General features: G+C 49.7%; 1 protein-coding gene across 5 annotated transcripts in view; it reads right to left on the bottom strand.

Moving 5' to 3' along the window:
- The window catches only part of CUX2 (cut like homeobox 2), a 323600-nt gene that overhangs the window by 15185 nt on the left and 290996 nt on the right, over positions 1 to 17419 (bottom strand). For all 5 annotated transcript variants that reach the window (XM_063647060.1, XM_054442119.2, XM_063647062.1 and 2 more), the window contains exons 18-19: positions 16985 to 17144; positions 138 to 407 (exon numbers count right to left, since the gene is read on the bottom strand). In XM_063647060.1, coding sequence (XP_063503130.1) covers positions 138 to 407; positions 16985 to 17144 — 430 coding nt within the window. The remainder of the gene's footprint in view (positions 1 to 137; positions 408 to 16984; positions 17145 to 17419) is intronic.

Here is a 17419-nt window from a genome sequence, read left to right as displayed (position 1 = left end):
ATCCTCCCTCCCTGGCCTCCCAAAGCACTGGAATTACAGGTATGAGCCACTGGGTCCCAGCTCCAGACACCTTTGCAAGGCAAGTAGGAGCCAACCCAGGTGGGAGGCAGCCTGTCCGATTCCCACCCGCTCCGTACCTAGATTGTTGTCTGTGAGGACCTCCTTCACCCTCTTGGTGATGGAGTACGTGTCCAGCTCGGGGGACATGGCCACGATCTCCTGGATGCCCCCTGGGGCCTGGCTGCCTGAGTACATCTTCCCGCTCAACGAGGAGCTGGAGCGGCCCTCTGGCTGCTGGTTCTCCTTGCTGCTCTCCAGGGACAGGCTCAACGGCTCCTGGGAGCTCTTCTCAGGCTCTGTGGGGCTGGGGGGTGGGGATGGTGAGGACCTTGGTTCTGTGGGACTGGCTGTGGGCCACAGAGAAAGAGAAGGCGGTTACTATAATCTGGCACAGACACATCCAGTTTCGGGAGGCTTGCTTCTTACAGCCAAGAGTTGCCAAACACCCATTTTGCAACCACTGTAGTAATAATCGCTCAGGTAGGGACCACCCTGGATGCTAAAACTAGTGGATGAAAGTTTGATGAGGACTGGACTGGGATTTTTACAAAGTCTCCAAGTATCTCCCCACATGATGCTTAGCAATTTTTTTTTTTTTTTTTAAGACAGAGTCTCGCTCTGTCACCTAGGCTGGAGTGCAGTGGTGTGATCTCGGCTCACTGCAACCTCTGCCTCCCGGGTTCAAGCGATTCTCTTGCCTCGGCCTCCCAAGTAGCTGGGACTACAGGCATGTGCCACTACGCCCCGCTAATTTTTTATATTTTTAGTAGAGACGGGGTTTCACCATGTTAGCCAGGATGGTCTTGATCTCCTGATCTCATGATCCGCCCGCCTCGGCCTCCCAAAATGCTGGGATTACAGACATGAGCCACCACACCTGGCCGATGCTTAGTAATTACAAAGGGAAAACTAGCCACTTTACAGTACAGAGACCTGGTTGGACTCTCTCTCTGTCACCCAGGCTGGAGTGCAGTGGTGCGATCTCGGCTCACTGCAACCTCTTTCCCAGGTTCAAGCAATTCTGCGTCAGCCTCCTGACTCGCTGGGATTACAGGCACTGGTGGACACCATCTTAACCAATGATCCAAGTTACTATCACCAATCACAGGACAAGTCAGCAACGTGGGCCTCCTGAGAGGATGGCCTGAGAAGGACATGGCATCACTTCTGCGATATCCCCAGCCCCAAGTACACAGCCCAAATCTGATTTCAAGGGCACATCAGGCAACCAAACTCAGACTGTCCAGGAAATAACAGCCTCTACTCTTCAGAAAGGGCAACACTGGAAAACAAAGAAAGGCAGAACTGTCCAAATCAAAACAAAAACTAAACACAAGTGATCTTGAATCTCATCCTGCATGGGGAAAAGAAATTTATGTATTTTATTTAATTAATTCATTTTGAGACAGCGTCTTGCTGTGTTGCCCAGGATGGAGTGCAGTGGCTTGATGATAACTCACTGCAACCTCGACCTCCTGGGCGCAAGTGATCCTTCCACCTTAGCCTCCCAAGTAGCTGGGACCACAGGTGTGCATCACCATGCCCAGCTCATTTTTCTTTTTTTGAGACAGAGTGTTTCACTCTGTCTCAAAAAATTTCACCCAGGCTGAAGTGCAGTGGCATGATCTTGGCTCACTGCAACTTCCACCTCCCGGGTTCAAGAGATTCTTGTGCCTCAGCCTCCTAAATCACTGGGATTATAGGCGCATGCCACCACACCTGGCTAGTTTTTTGTATTCTTAGTAGAGACGGGGTTCCACCATGTTGGCCAGGCTGGTCTCAAACTCCTGGCCTCAAGTGATCTACCTGCCTTGGCCTCCCAAAGTGCTGGGATTGCAGGCGTGAGCCACAGTGCCTGGCCAAGATTTATATATTGTATCTAAAAATTTATATAGCACATAAAGGATATTATTGGGGCAACTGAAGAAACCTGAATATAGATGGTGGGATACATGCCAGTATTTTACTACTGTAAAATTTCTTGTTTTTGGAAAGCACTTGTTGAAGTATTTAGGGTTAAAGGGACAAGATGTCAATGAATTCCTCAAATGGCAGAGAAAGAGCACGATTGTGGCAAAATTAATAACTGTTCAAACTGGGTACAGGGCAGGGAGTTTGCTGTTCTACTGTTTCAATTCTTCTGTAAATTAGAAGTTACCTCAAAATGAAAAGTTAAGTAAACGGCAACAACTAAAGAAGTCAGCAATGATCTACAAGTTCAACCACAGGAGACTGGCTGAATAAAATATGGGGGATCCCTGAAGTGGGCTCTTCCAAGGCAATTAAAGAAAATGTAATGAAAAGATGTCCATAGTGCAATGCCACATTTAAAAAGCTAGATTGGGGCTGGGTGCAGTGGCTCATGCCCGTAATCCCAGCACTTTGGGAGGCCAAAGTGGGCAGATCACCTAAGGTCAGGAGTTCGAGACCAGCCTGGCCAAATGGTGAAACCCCATCTCTACGAAAAAATACAAAATTAGCTGGGCATGGTGGCACATGCCTGTAATCCCAGCTACTTGGGAGGCTGAGGCAGCAGCAGAATTGCTTGAACCTGGGAGGCGGAGCTTGCAGTGAGCCGAGATCACACCACTGCACTCCAGCCTGGGCAACAGAGCAAGACTCTGTTTCAAAAAAAAAAAAAAAAAAAAAAAAAAGTAGACAGATTTTGAAACTACATTTTTCATTTTTCTTTTTTTTGGAGATGGAGTCTCACTCACTCTGTCACCCAGGCTGGAGTGCAGTGGCATGATCTTGGCTCACTGCAACCTAGCCTCCCGGCTTCAAGTGATTCTCCTGCCTCAGCCTCCCCCATAGCTGGGATTATAAGCGTGTGCCACCATGCCCGGCTAACTTTTGTATTTTTATAAAGATGGGGTTTTGCCATATTGGCCAGGCTGGTCTTGAATTCCTGAGCTCAAGTGATCCACCCTCCTCGGCCCTCCAGAGTACTGGGATTATAGGCTTGAACTACCATGCCGGGCCCATTTTTCATTTTTCAAAAGACATTTTGTGTGAATATACATTGGAAAAACGATTTGAAAGATATCTGGGGCTTGTATCTCGGGTGGATGACTTTGCCAAGCCTCCGTCCTTGCATCTGTTAAATGGGTCCGTAAGACACATAGCATTACACATACTACTTGGGGCCATCGAGAGACCTCCATGAGATAACATGGGGCAAGGGCCCACCTCCACCTCCTCCATCACCTCTACCTCCTGGAGCATTAGAGGCACCCATGGGAGTCCCAGTGTGAGCTGAGCCTCCTGAGAAACCAGGAATGGTGGAGGCATCCCCAGGGAGGCACCCCTAATGGGTTGGCAAGCATGGTGTGCGGTCTGGGAATCCCAGCACTGGCCACACCTAATCCCAGCAAATCAGAAAAAGATGCCTCTTCCTTGAGGCATTCGACTGCCACCTGCTGGAAATTTGTTAAAATAACCATTAAAATGTATGACAGCTAGAAGAAAAGGGAGCAACGGCTTTACTTTCAGAAGAGACATCCTGAGCCCAGGATGGGTTCTTTCCTTCTCTGTCGTGGGTGAGTTGGTCACTCGGATCAGACCACTCCCATGCTCCAGAATCATCAATGGCTCCCCATTGCCCCTTGCGCAAGAAATGTCTATCACCTTGTCTTGGTGATTAAGGCTCTGAACTCCCTTGGCCCTGCCTACCCTGCCAACTGGAGCTACAGCATCTCCCTCACTCCCCTTCACAAACATCTAGGCTCCTCTCTAAGCCCCTATGTCTTTGCTCAGGCTGGTCTTGCCATCCTGAGGACTTTCCTTCTAATCTTGAACTTCTATGCATTCCTCAAGACCCAGGCCTAAATGTCCCTTCCCTGAGGTCTATTAGACTTTTGGGGTCCAATAGCACCTTGAATATATATCGTCACAGTTTGCTATAATTTCTTGCTTGGGCCAGATCTCTTCCTTACTGATGACAATGATGATGACGCTAATAAACTCCCTTTATTGAGTACTTACTACATGCCCAGTGTAGTATTATGTGCTTTATGCCTATGATCCCTCTCTTTATATATATATATGTATTTTTAAATAGAGATAGGGTTTCACTATGTGGCCCAGGCTGGTATCAAACTCCTGGGCTCAAGTGATCCTCCTGCCTTGGCCTCCCAAAGTGTTGGGATTACAGGCGTGGGTCACTGTGGCTGGCCAATGCTCATGATCTCAAGTGACCCTCATGACACCTCTAAGAGGTAAGTACTATGTCATCCCATTTTATGGGTGAGGAAACCGAGGTTCAGAGAGGTTAGGCAACTTGTCCAAGATCAGACAGCAATAAATGGCAAAGTCAGGACTTGAGCTGGGGTTGGGTTATGCCCAACACTGTCCTCTCATCTACCAACTGTGAGCCCCTTGAAGGCAAGGACTACAAGTTAGTCACAGGTGAGTCCCCAGAGCCTGGGGGTGGGGCAGGGGCTCTGGGCAGATGCCTATGGAGTAATTTTGGCCAGGATCCCTGAGTACTCCTGAAGAGGGCAAGGTGAAGCCCCCGAGTTCCAAGTATAGCATCACGGCGCTTTGTGACCTTGGGATCTCAAGAAGTCTACTGTGCCTCCAGCCTCAAGTGAGCTGATCCTGGCCATTCAGGTAGCATCCGTGTGATGCTGAGGCTTATGTGGGCATGTTCCAGGCTCACTGTTACCAACACTGATGCCATGTTGGTGTGGGAGGGCCTGTCTGGGAAAGTGAGAGTCTGTCCTAGGTGTCTGCCCACTGTTGGCAGCAGGAGAGGGGCTGCGGCCAGCTGGAAAACTGACGGTCTTTGGGCCGGGCATGGTGGCTCATGCCTGTAATCCCTGCATTTTGGAAGGCCAACGTGGGTGGATCACCTGAGGTCAGGGGTTCAAGACCAGCCTGGCCAACATGGTGAAACCCCATCTCTACTAAAAATACAAAAAAATTAGCCGGGTGTGTTTGCACACACCTGTAGCCCCAGCTACTCTGGAGGCTGAGGCAGGAGAATTGGTTGAACCTGGGAGGCAGAGGCTGCAGTGAGCCGGGATTGCGCCACTGCACTCCAGCCTAGGTGAAAGAGCAAGACTCCACCTCAAAAACAAACAAAAAACACAAAAAACTGAGGGTCTTTGAAGGCATCTCCCTCTTGGAAAACTGTCTGCACCCATGTCCCAACCTAGAAGGCCAAGAAGCAAAGCGAACAGGATAACAAGGAGATGATTGGCAGGAAAGAACTCAACCACCCCCAATCCCACTCCCCCAGGGAGAATCCCGCCTTTCTGACTCCTCTGACTGAGAATCGCTTCTGACAAAGTGATGGAAAGATTCAGAAATTATCTCTATCAGGAAGACTGTGCTAATTACAGGGCTGGGGGGGTCACATGTGAACAACTGGGTTATCTGGAGAGGGAGGTGATGACAGGGAGAGGCGGGGTCTTCTTGCCTTGGTGGGCTTGTGGGTGGGGCGCCAGACAGGGCTGTGGGCAGCTGGGGACAGGAGAGAGCAGAGTGACCAACCCATCCCAGTCTGCCCACAACTTTCCTTATTTTACTACAGAAAGTTCCAGATCCTGGGAAATCTCTCTCTCCTGGAGAGATAGGGACGGTGCAAGAGAGATGAAAAGAGAGCACTGGAGGGCCAGGGAGGGCCAGGGAGGAAGAGACAGAGCAAACAGAGCGGGAGAGAGATGGTGAGAGAGGCAGGGGGAGAGAGAGAATGGGGTGGGGGGAAGAGAGGGAGATGGGGAGAGGGGGAGAGGGGGAGAGGGAGAGAGAGAGAGAGAGAGAGAGAGAGAAAGAGAGAGAGAGAGAAAGAGAGAGAGAGAGATAGGTGAATCAAAAAAATGCAGAGTGAGAAAAACAGAAATAAGACACTGGAGGTGACTGGGTGCAGTAGCTCATGCCTGTAATCCCAGCACTTTGGGAGGCCAAGGTGGGTGGATCACCTGAGGTCAGGAGTTCAATACCAGCCTGGCCAACATGGCAAAACCTGTCTCTTCTAAAAATACAAAAAATTAGTTGGGTGCCTGTAATCCCAGCTACTTGGGAGGCTGAGGCAGGAGAATTGCTTGAACCCAGGAGCCGGAGGTTACAGTGAGCCGAGATCACACCATTGCACTCCAGCCTGGGCGACAGAGGGAGACTCTGTCACACACACACACACAAAAGAAATTGGAGGAGAGAGACAGAGGGAAGAGAGGGACTGTGTATGGGGACAGGACAGGGCTTCCTTGACTGCTTGGGAATTCTGAGAAACCTCGGATGGAAGGGTCTGGAATACTGATGCTGCCACAGTAGGTAGCGCTGATTACACCCGGGGCTGCGCCTGGCAGTGGGCGTGGGGATAAGGGCTTGCTTTATAACCCTCCCATGGCATCTGGCTCAACTTCAGTAATGGGTATGGTCAGGGTTCCAGTTCCAGTCCCTGCCCGCCCCAGTGGCCAGGGAATACACACGGGGGGCTTGGACAGGTCCTGACACCCAGCCCCACAGCCAGACTCTGGGACTTTGTGGGCAATGGATACACCCTTTTGCTTCCAGACCCAGTGGGTTATGAACAAGCAGAGGCTGTGAGGGTGGATCTGCCATCACCACTCTTTCCCTAGGGCCAGCAGCTACAGTAGCCACCTTCAGGTCTGATTCCCTGATTATTATTATTATTGTTGTTTTTGAGACAGGGTCTCGCTCTGTTGTCCAGACTGGAATGCACTCACTCCAGTTCACTGCAGCCTTGACCTCCTAGGCTCAAGCAACCTCACACCTCAGCCTCCTGAGTAGCTGGGACTACAGGCACCCGCCACCATGCCCAGCTAATTTTTGTAATTTTGTAGAGGAGGGGTTTTGCCATGTTGGTCAGGCTGGTCTCGAACTCCTGACCTCAAGTGATCCGCCTGCCTTAGCCTCTCAAAGTCCTGGGATTACAGGCGTGAGGCACTGTGCCTAGCCTTGGCTTCCTATTCTGGGAGAGCAGGGGACCCCGCCACCTCTACTCACATCTCTTCCCAGGCCGTGCATAGTCCCACCTCCTAGCCGCTGCCTGTGCCATTCCTTCCACAAGGAACACCATTCTCCATCTTCTCTGCTTACCTCTATCCTACCTGTGGTCAAATCCTTCCATAACAATAAAATCTAAAACCAAAACAATCAGACACTGGGGAAATGCAAATAAAAACTATAGTGAGATACCACTTACACACCCACCAGGATGGCTAGCTTCAACAAATGGGAGATAACCCATGTTGGTAAGGACCTGGAGAAATAGAAACCCTTTGAACTTCCTCAGTAACTTAAACACAGAGTTACCATATGATCTAGCCAGCTGTACTCCTAGATATATGTTCAAAGAACAGAAAATGGGGGTTCAAACACAAATATGTACACAAATTTTCATAGGAGCATTATTCAAAATAGCCAAAATGGGGTCTATTCATACAATGGAATATCATTTAGCCATAAAAAAGGAAGGAAATTCTGATGCATGCTACAGCCTGTATGAGCCTTGAAAGCACGTTAACTGAAAGAAGCCAGCCATAGAAGGCCAACTAGTACAGGATTCCATCTACATGAAACATTCAGACGAGGCAAATCCAGACAGAAAGAAAGCGGAGTTCCAGGAGCTGGGGGGAAGGAGGATGGGCAATGACTGCTGGACGGGTATGGGGTTCCTTTTTGGGGTGGTGGGAATATTCTGGAATTAGATAGAGGTGATGGTCACACACACTGTGCATGTATTAGATCCACTGAATTGTACAGTTAAAAAATGGTTTAAAAGGTACATTTTACGTTATGTGATTTTTGTTTGTTTGAGACAGTCTCACTCTGTCACCCAGGCTGCAGTGCAGTGGTGCCATCCTGGCTCACTGCAACCTCCGCTTCCTGGGTTCAAGCGATCCTCTCGCCTTAGCCTCCCGAGTAGCTGGGATTACAGATGCGTGCTGCCACACCCGGCTAATTTTTGTACTTTTAGGAGAGACGGAGTTTCTCCATGTTGGCCAGGCTGGTCTCAAATTCCTGGGCTCAAGTGATCCGCCCGCCTCGGCCTCCCAAAGTGCTGGGATTACAGGTGTGAGCCACCGTGCCCAGCTGTTATGTGAATTTTACTACAGTAAAAAAGTTAGTTAAAACATAACACCACAGACCAGGCGCAGTGGCTCACCACTCCAGCCTGGGCGACAGAGTGAGACTATGCCTCAAAAAAACCAAAACCCACCCCTCCCCCACCACAACACTATAAACAAAACCCGCCCCTCCCCCACAACACTATAAAACAAAACCCACCCCTCCCCCACAACACTATAAACAAAACCCACCCCTCCTCCACCACAACACTATAAAACAAAACCAACCCCCAACACAACACTATAAACAAAACCCACCCCTCCCCCACAACACTATAAAACAAAACCCACCCCTCCCCCACAACACTATAAACAAAACCCACCCCTCCTCCACAACACTATAAAACAAAACCCACCCCTCCCCCACCACCACACTATAAACAAAACCCACCCCTCCCCCACCACCACACTATAAAACAAAACCCCTCCCCAACACAACACTATAAAACAAGACCCACCCCTCCCCCACCACAACACTATAAAACAAAACCAACCCTCCTCCACCACAACACTATAAAACAAAACCAACCCCTCCCCCACCACAACACTATAAAACAAAACCCCTCCCCAACACAACACTATAAAACAAGACCCACCCCTCCCCCACCACAACACTATAAAACAAAACCAACCCCTCCCCCACCACAACACTATAAAACAAAACCCACCCCCAACACACTATAAACAAAACCCACCCCTCCCCCACCACAACACTATAAAACAAAACCAACCCTCCCCCACCACAACACTATAAAACAAAACCCACTCCTCCCCCACCACAACACTATAAAACAAGACCCACCCCTCCCCCACCACAACACTATAAAACAAAACCCACCCCCAACACACTATAAACAAAACCCACCCCTCCCCCACCACAACACTATAAAACAAAACCAACCCTCCCCCACCACAACACTATAAAACAAAACCCACTCCTCCCCCACCACAACACTATAAAACAAGACCCACCCCTCCCCCACCACAACACTATAAAACAAAACCAACCCTCCCCCACCACAACACTATAAAACAAAACCCACCCCCCACCACAACACTATAAACAAAACCCACCCCCCAACACAACACTATAAACAAAACCCACCCCTCCCCCACCACAACACTATAAAACAAAACCACCCCTCCCCCACCGCAACACTATAAAACAAAACCCACCCCCAACACAACACTATAAAAGAAAACCAACCCTCCCCCACCACAACACTGTAAAACAAAACCAACCATCCCCCACCACAACACTATAAAACAAAACCCACCCCCCAACACAACACTATAAACAAAACCCACCCCTCCCCCACCACCACACTATAAAACAAAACCCCTCCCCAACACAACACTATAAAACAAGACCCACCCCTCCCCCACCACAACACTATAAAACAAGACCAACCCCTCCCCCACCACAACACTATAAAACAAAACCAACCCCTCCCCCACCACAACACTATAAAACAAAACCCACCCCCAACACACTATAAACAAAACCCACCCCTCCCCCACCACCACACTATAAAACAAAACCCCTCCCCAACACAACACTATAAAACAAAACCAACCCCTCCTCCACCACAACACTATAAAACAAAACCAACCCCTCCCCCACCACAACACTATAAAACAAAACCCACCCCCAACACACTATAAACAAAACCCACCCCTCCCCCACCACAACACTATAAAACAAAACCCACCCCCAACACACTATAAAACAAGACCCACCCCTCCCCCACCACGACATTATAAAACAAAACCAACCCCTCCCCCACCACAACACTATAAAACAAAACCCACCCCCCCCACAACACTATAAAACAAAACCCACCCCCCAACACAACACTAGAAACAAAACCCACCCCCCCAACACAACACTATAAACAAAACCCACCCCTCCCCCACAACACTATAAAACAAAACCACCCCTCCCCCACCACAACACTATAAAACAAAACCCACCCCCAACACAACACTATAAAACAAAACCAACCCTCCCCCACCACAACACTGTAAAACAAAACCAACCCTCCCCCACCACAACACTATAAAACAAAACCCACCCCCCAACACAACACTATAAACAAAACCCACCCACAACCCCCAACCACAACACTATAAAACAAAACCAACCCCTCCCCAACACAACACTATAAAACAAAACCCACCCCCCAACACACTATAAACAAAACCCACCCCCCAACACAACACTATAAACAAAACCCACCCCTCCCCCACCACAACACTATAAAACAAAACCAACCCTCCCCCACCACAACAGTATAAAACAAAACCCACCCCCAACACAACACTATAAACAAAACCCACCCCTCCCCCACCACAACACTATAAAACAAAACCAACCCTCCTCCACCACAACACTATAAAACAAAACCAACCCCTCCCCCACCACCACACTATAAAACAAAACCCCTCCCCAACACAACACTATAAAACAAGACCCACCCCTCCCCCACCACAACACTATAAAACAAAACCAACCCTCCTCCACCACAACACTATAAAACAAAACCAACCCCTCCCCCACCACCACACTATAAAACAAAACCCCTCCCCAACACAACACTATAAAACAAGACCCACCCCTCCCCCACCACAACACTATAAAACAAAACCCACCCCCCAACACAACACTATAAACAAAACCCACCCCTCCCCCACAACACTATAAAACAAAACCCACCCCTCCCCCACAACACTATAAACAAAACCCACCCCTCCTCCACAACACTATAAAACAAAACCCACCCCTCCCCCACCACCACACTATAAACAAAACCCACCCCTCCCCCACCACCACACTATAAAACAAAACCCCTCCCCAACACAACACTATAAAACAAGACCCACCCCTCCCCCACCACAACACTATAAAACAAAACCAACCCCTCCTCCACCACAACACTATAAAACAAAACCCACCCCTCCCCCACCACAACACTATAAAACAAAACCAACCCTCCCCCACCACAACATTATAAAACAAAACCCACTCCTCCCCCACCACCACACTATAAAACAAAACCAACCCCTCCCCCACCACAACACTATAAAACAAAACCAACCCTCCCCCACCACAACACTATAAAACAAAACCCACCCCCCACCACAACACTATAAACAAAACCCACCCCCCAACACAACACTATAAACAAAACCCACCCCTCCCCCACCACAACACTATAAAACAAAACCACCCCTCCCCCACCGCAACACTATAAAACAAAACCCACCCCCAACACAACACTATAAAAGAAAACCAACCCTCCCCCACCACAACACTGTAAAACAAAACCAACCATCCCCCACCACAACACTATAAAACAAAACCCACCCCCCAACACAACACTATAAACAAAACCCACCCCTCCCCCACCACCACACTATAAAACAAAACCCCTCCCCAACACAACACTATAAAACAAGACCCACCCCTCCCCCACCACAACACTATAAAACAAAACCAACCCCTCCCCCACCACAACACTATAAAACAAAACCCACCCCCAACACACTATAAACAAAACCCACCCCTCCCCCACCACAACACTATAAAACAAAACCAACCCTCCCCCACCACAACACTATAAAACAAAACCCACTCCTCCCCCACCACAACACTATAAAACAAGACCCACCCCTCCCCCACCACAACACTATAAAACAAAACCCACCCCCAACACACTATAAAACAAGACCCACCCCTCCCCCACCACAACACTATAAAACAAAACCAACCCCTCCCCCACCACAACACTATAAAACAAAACCCACCCCCCCCACAACACTATAAAACAAAACCCACCCCCCAACACAACACTAGAAACAAAACCCACCCCCCCAACACAACACTATAAACAAAACCCACCCCTCCCCCACAACACTATAAAACAAAACCACCCCTCCCCCACCGCAACACTATAAAACAAAACCCACCCCCAACACAACACTATAAAACAAAACCAACCCTCCCCCACCACAACACTGTAAAACAAAACCAACCCTCCCCCACCACAACACTATAAAACAAAACCCACCCCCCAACACAACACTATAAACAAAACCCACCCCTCCCCCACCACAACACTATAAAACAAAACCAACCCCTCCCCCACCACAACACTATAAAACAAAACCAACCCCTCCCCAACACAACACTATAAAACAAAACCCACCCCCCAACACACTATAAACAAAACCCACCCCCCAACACAACACTATAAACAAAACCCACCCCTCCCCCACCACAACACTATAAAACAAAACCAACCCTCCCCCACCACAACAGTATAAAACAAAACCCACCCCCAACACAACACTATAAAACAAAACCCACCCCTCCCCCACCACAACATTATAAAACAAAACCAACCCTCCTCCACCACAACACTATAAAACAAAACCAACCCCTCCCCCACCACCACACTATAAAACAAAACCCCTCCCCAACACAACACTATAAAACAAGACCCACCCCTCCCCCACCACAACACTATAAAACAAAACCCACCCCCCAACACAACACTATAAACAAAACCCACCCCTCCCCCACAACACTATAAAACAAAACCCACCCCTCCCCCACAACACTATAAACAAAACCCACCCCTCCTCCACAACACTATAAAACAAAACCCACCCCTCCCCCACCACCACACTATAAACAAAACCCACCCCTCCCCCACCACCACACTATAAAACAAAACCCCTCCCCAACACAACACTATAAAACAAGACCCACCCCTCCCCCACCACAACACTATAAAACAAAACCAACCCCTCCTCCACCACAACACTATAAAACAAAACCAACCCCTCCCCCACCACCACACTATAAAACAAAACCAACCCTCCCCCACCACAACACTATAAAACAAAACCCACTCCTCCCCCACCACCACACTATAAAACAAAACCCACCCCTCCCCCACCACCACACTATAAAACAAAACCAACCCCTCCCCCACCACAACACTATAAAACAAAACCAACCCCTCCCCCACCACAACACTATAAAACAAAACCAACCCTCCCCCACCACAACACTATAAAACAAAACCCACCCCTCCCCCACCACCACACTATAAAACAAAACCAACCCCCAACACACTATAAACAAAACCCACCCCTCCCCCACCACAACACTATAAAACAAAACCAACCCCCAACACACTATAAACAAAACCCACCCCTCCCCCACCACAACACTATAAAACAAAACCAACCCCCAACACACTATAAACAAAACCAACCCCTCCCCCACCACAACACTATAAAACAAAACCAACCCCCAACACACTATAAACAAAACCCACCCCTCCCCCACCACAACACTATAAAACAAAACCAACCCCTCCCCCACCACAACATTATAAAACAAAACCCACTCCTCCCCCACCACAACACTATAAAACAAGACCCACCCCTCCCCCACCACAACACTATAAAACAAAACCAACCCTCCCCCACCACAACACTATAAAACAAAACCCACCCCCAACACACTATAAACAAAACCCACCCCTCCCCCACCACAACACTATAAAACAAAACCAACCCTCCCCCACCACAACACTATAAAACAAAACCAACCCCTCCCCCACCACAACACTATAAAACAAAACCCACCCCCAACACAACACTATAAAACAAAACCCACCCCTCCCCCACCACAACACTATAAAACAAAACCAACCCTCCCCCACCACAACACTATAAAACAAAACCAACCCTCCCCCACCACAACAGTATAAAACAAAAAAGGATGGAAGTCTTTTCCCAGGTAGGCTCTTGGGTAGGCACATTTGGGGATCCTAGCGGGCAGGAAGCCTGATGGCCCACAGCCTAGAGTGCTCATCCTAGCTCTGCCACTCACTGGATGGTGGCCTTGGGCAAGTCACTGCGCTACCGTGCCCCTGGATTTCTTCATCTGTGAAATGGTAATGATAAACAGTCCCTTTAGTGGAGACTGACATGAAGATTATAGGACAAAGCACTTTGACCACTTGGTGCTACGTGTGATTAAGTGGCAGTGGTCATTAGCATTAGCATGGCTGCTTTTTTTTTTTTTCTTTCTTTTGAGACGGAGTCTCACTGTCACCCAGGCTGGAGTGCAGTGACACGATCTTGGCTCATTGCAAGCTCTGCCTCCCAGATTCACGCCATTCTCCTGCCTCAGCCTCCTGAGTAGCTGGGACTACAGGCGCCTGCCACCACACCCGGATAATTTTTTTTTTTTTTTTTGTATTTTTAGTAGAGACGGGTTTCACTGAGTTAGCCAGGATGGTCTCAATCTCCTGACCTCGTGATCCGCCTGCCTCAGCCTCCCAAAGTGCTGGGATTACAGGCATGAGGCACCCTACCCGGCCAGCATGGCTGCTTTTAATCCTCGTTACAGCCTTATGGAGAGGAATGTTTAAATCAAACATTGTATTTATAAACTATTAAAAACATACAGAAATATACAGAAAACAATACATAAATCCTCCCCTCCCTTCCACCCATCACTGTAATCGATGCTGACACTTCACCCCCATCACTTCCAATCTCCCTTCTTGTTTTAAAGAAACAGGAAAGGGCTGGGTGCTGTGGCTCACGCCTGTAATCCCAGCACTTTGGAAAGCCAAGGTGGGTGGATCCCCTGAGGTCAGGAGTTCAAGACCAGCCTGACCAACATGGAGAAACCCTGTCTCTACTAACAATATAAAATTAGCCGGGCATGGTGGCCCACGCCTGTAATCCCAGCTACTAAGGCGGCTGAGGCAGGAGAATCACTTGAACCCGGGAGGCAGAAGTTGCAGTGAGCCGAGATTGTGCCATTGCACTCCAGCCTAGGCAACAGAGCAAGACTCTGTCTCAAAACAAAAACAAAAGAAAACAAAAAAAAAGAATAGGAAAGGAGCAGAGCAGACAAAGTCACCACTCCCTGACTCTTCCTGGCCCTCTCCCTGCCCAGGGCAACCTCCCTCCCCAGCTGGGGGGCTGCCTCCTTATGCATTTCTTTCTTTTCTTTTTTTTTTTTTTTTTTTGAGACAGAGTCTCACACTGTTGCCCAGGCTAGAGTGCAATGGCGAGGATCTCAGCTCACTGCAACCTCTGCCTCCCAGGTCACTCGATTCTCCTGCTTCAGTCTCCTAAGCAGCTAAGATTACATGCGCGCGCCACCATGCCCAGCTAATTTTTTGTATTTTTAGTAGAGACGGGGTTTCACCATGTTGGCCAGACTGGTCTCAAACTCCTGACTTTGTGATCCGCCCGCCTTGGCCTCCCAAAGTGCTGGGATTACAGGTGTGAGCCACCACACCCAGCCTATACATTTCATTTTATTAATTCTTTTAGAGATGGTCTCACTTGCCCAGGCTGGAGTGCAGTGGCATGATCATAGCTCACTGCAGCCTCGAACTCCTGGGCTTAAGTGATCCTCCTGCCTCACCCTTACAGGCACATGCTACCATACCTGGCTAATTTTTTATTTTTTATTTGTAGAGATGAGGTTTCGCCATGTTGCCAAGGCTGATTTCAAACTCCAGGCTTCAAGAGATCCTCCCGCCTTCACCTCCCAAAGTATTGGGATTACAGGCATGAGCCACTGTGCTCGGCCTCCTTTTTTCTGAGACAAGGTCTCACTCTGTCGCCCAAGCTGGAGTGCAGTGGGGTGATCACAGCTCAAGTGATCTTCCTGCCTCAGCCTCCCGAGTAGCTGGGACCACAGGCACGTACCATTCCGAATGATTATTTTTATATTTTGTAGAGACACAGTCTCCCTCTATTGCCCAGGCTGATCTTGAACTCCTGGCTTCAAGAGATCCTCCAGCCTCAGCCTCCCAAAGTGCTGGGATTACAGGCGTGAGCCCCCATGCCTGGCCTCAGCCTCTTTTTAAATTTTAGTGCATAAGTCTGCAGCCATACAGCCACACCAGCGTGCAGTCTCATCCTGTAGGTGTTAGCTTCTATAGTAAGCACTGTCACTGGGATGGAGGCTTTTGTCACTTGACATTATGTTTCCAGTCCATATTCCTGTTGATATGGGCCTGCTGACCTGGCTCATTTCTGTGAACCTGAGATATGGTTTTGTCCTATTGACAAGACTGAGCTCAGATCCTTGGACTCAGGGTCTGGCCTCCCCTGGTCTCTGCCCTTCTCAGTGGGCAGGTCTGATGTCCTGTCCTTGCAGTCACGTGCCCTCATTCCAGTGCAGGGCCCGGGTGGGTGCCTCACCAGGGCCCCGGCAGACTTATCCGCTGGTCCCCACCGTGGCAGGGAGCTGGGGCTCCCCCTAGCACTTCCGGACTCTGGGACTTTGGGCATCCCTCTGAGCCTCCGTTTCCTCACCCGGGCAAAGCTGGCACTCTAGCCTGCTCGTGCCATCATAGGCGGCTGGGTGGCACTGCCCAAGGCCCTGTGCTAAGAAGGAGTCTGAGGCTGCATGCTGGGTCTTCAGGAAACAGAGCTGCGATCGATGAGCAATTCCAGATGTGGGACTCCACATGCAAAACACATTCTCCACCTGCTCTGAGCACCATGGAGCCACTTGGAGGCTTAAAGCCAGGACCCAGTGCATCAGGTGTGTGGCTTCTAGAAGCATCCCTCTGGTTGGAGGAAGGAAGAAAGGGGAGCAGAGAAACCCCAGGAGCCCCCCACCATGTTCCAGGGCAGCCATGACAGTGGCTGGGATGAGAGCCAGGGCAGTGGGGAGGGAGAGATAGGTAGACTCGGGCAGTAAAGCCAGGCGGACGCGCCACTGCGCAGGTGGGAAGTCTGCCAGCACCCCCTGAGATGCTCCTGCCCGCACTCACCCTGGGAGGCACCAGGCTGCTGGCCCACCGCCTGGCCGAGCTGGTCGGAGAGCCACAGCTGCATGCGGATGAAGGGCTCCCGCCCCTTCTGCGTCAGCTTGCTCCATGGCTTCGGCCGGGACAGCATGTCGCTCACACTGCCCTGTGACAGGCCCAGCACCTGCGAGGGGTGGGCCAGGGGGGTAGGTCAGCAGGCCCCCGGGACATAGACCTGGCCCTCCCTCTCCTCCCCAACCTTTTTTTTTGAGGCAGAGTCTCACTTTGTCTGTTGCCCAGGATGGAGTGCAGTGGCATGATCTCAGCTCACTGCAAACTCCGCCTCCCAGGTTCAAATGATTCTCCTGCCTCAGCCTCCTTAGTAGTTGGGACTTGTACCAGGCTGGTGCACGTCTGGCTAATTTTTATATTTTTAGTAGAGATGGGGTTTTGCCACAT

This window comes from Pongo pygmaeus, chromosome 10 (assembly GCF_028885625.2).
Source record: "Pongo pygmaeus isolate AG05252 chromosome 10, NHGRI_mPonPyg2-v2.0_pri, whole genome shotgun sequence".
Lineage (NCBI taxonomy): Eukaryota > Metazoa > Chordata > Mammalia > Primates > Hominidae > Pongo > Pongo pygmaeus.
The sequence above is the reverse complement of the archived record's forward strand: the minus strand, read 5'-3'. Positions and strand labels throughout refer to the sequence as shown.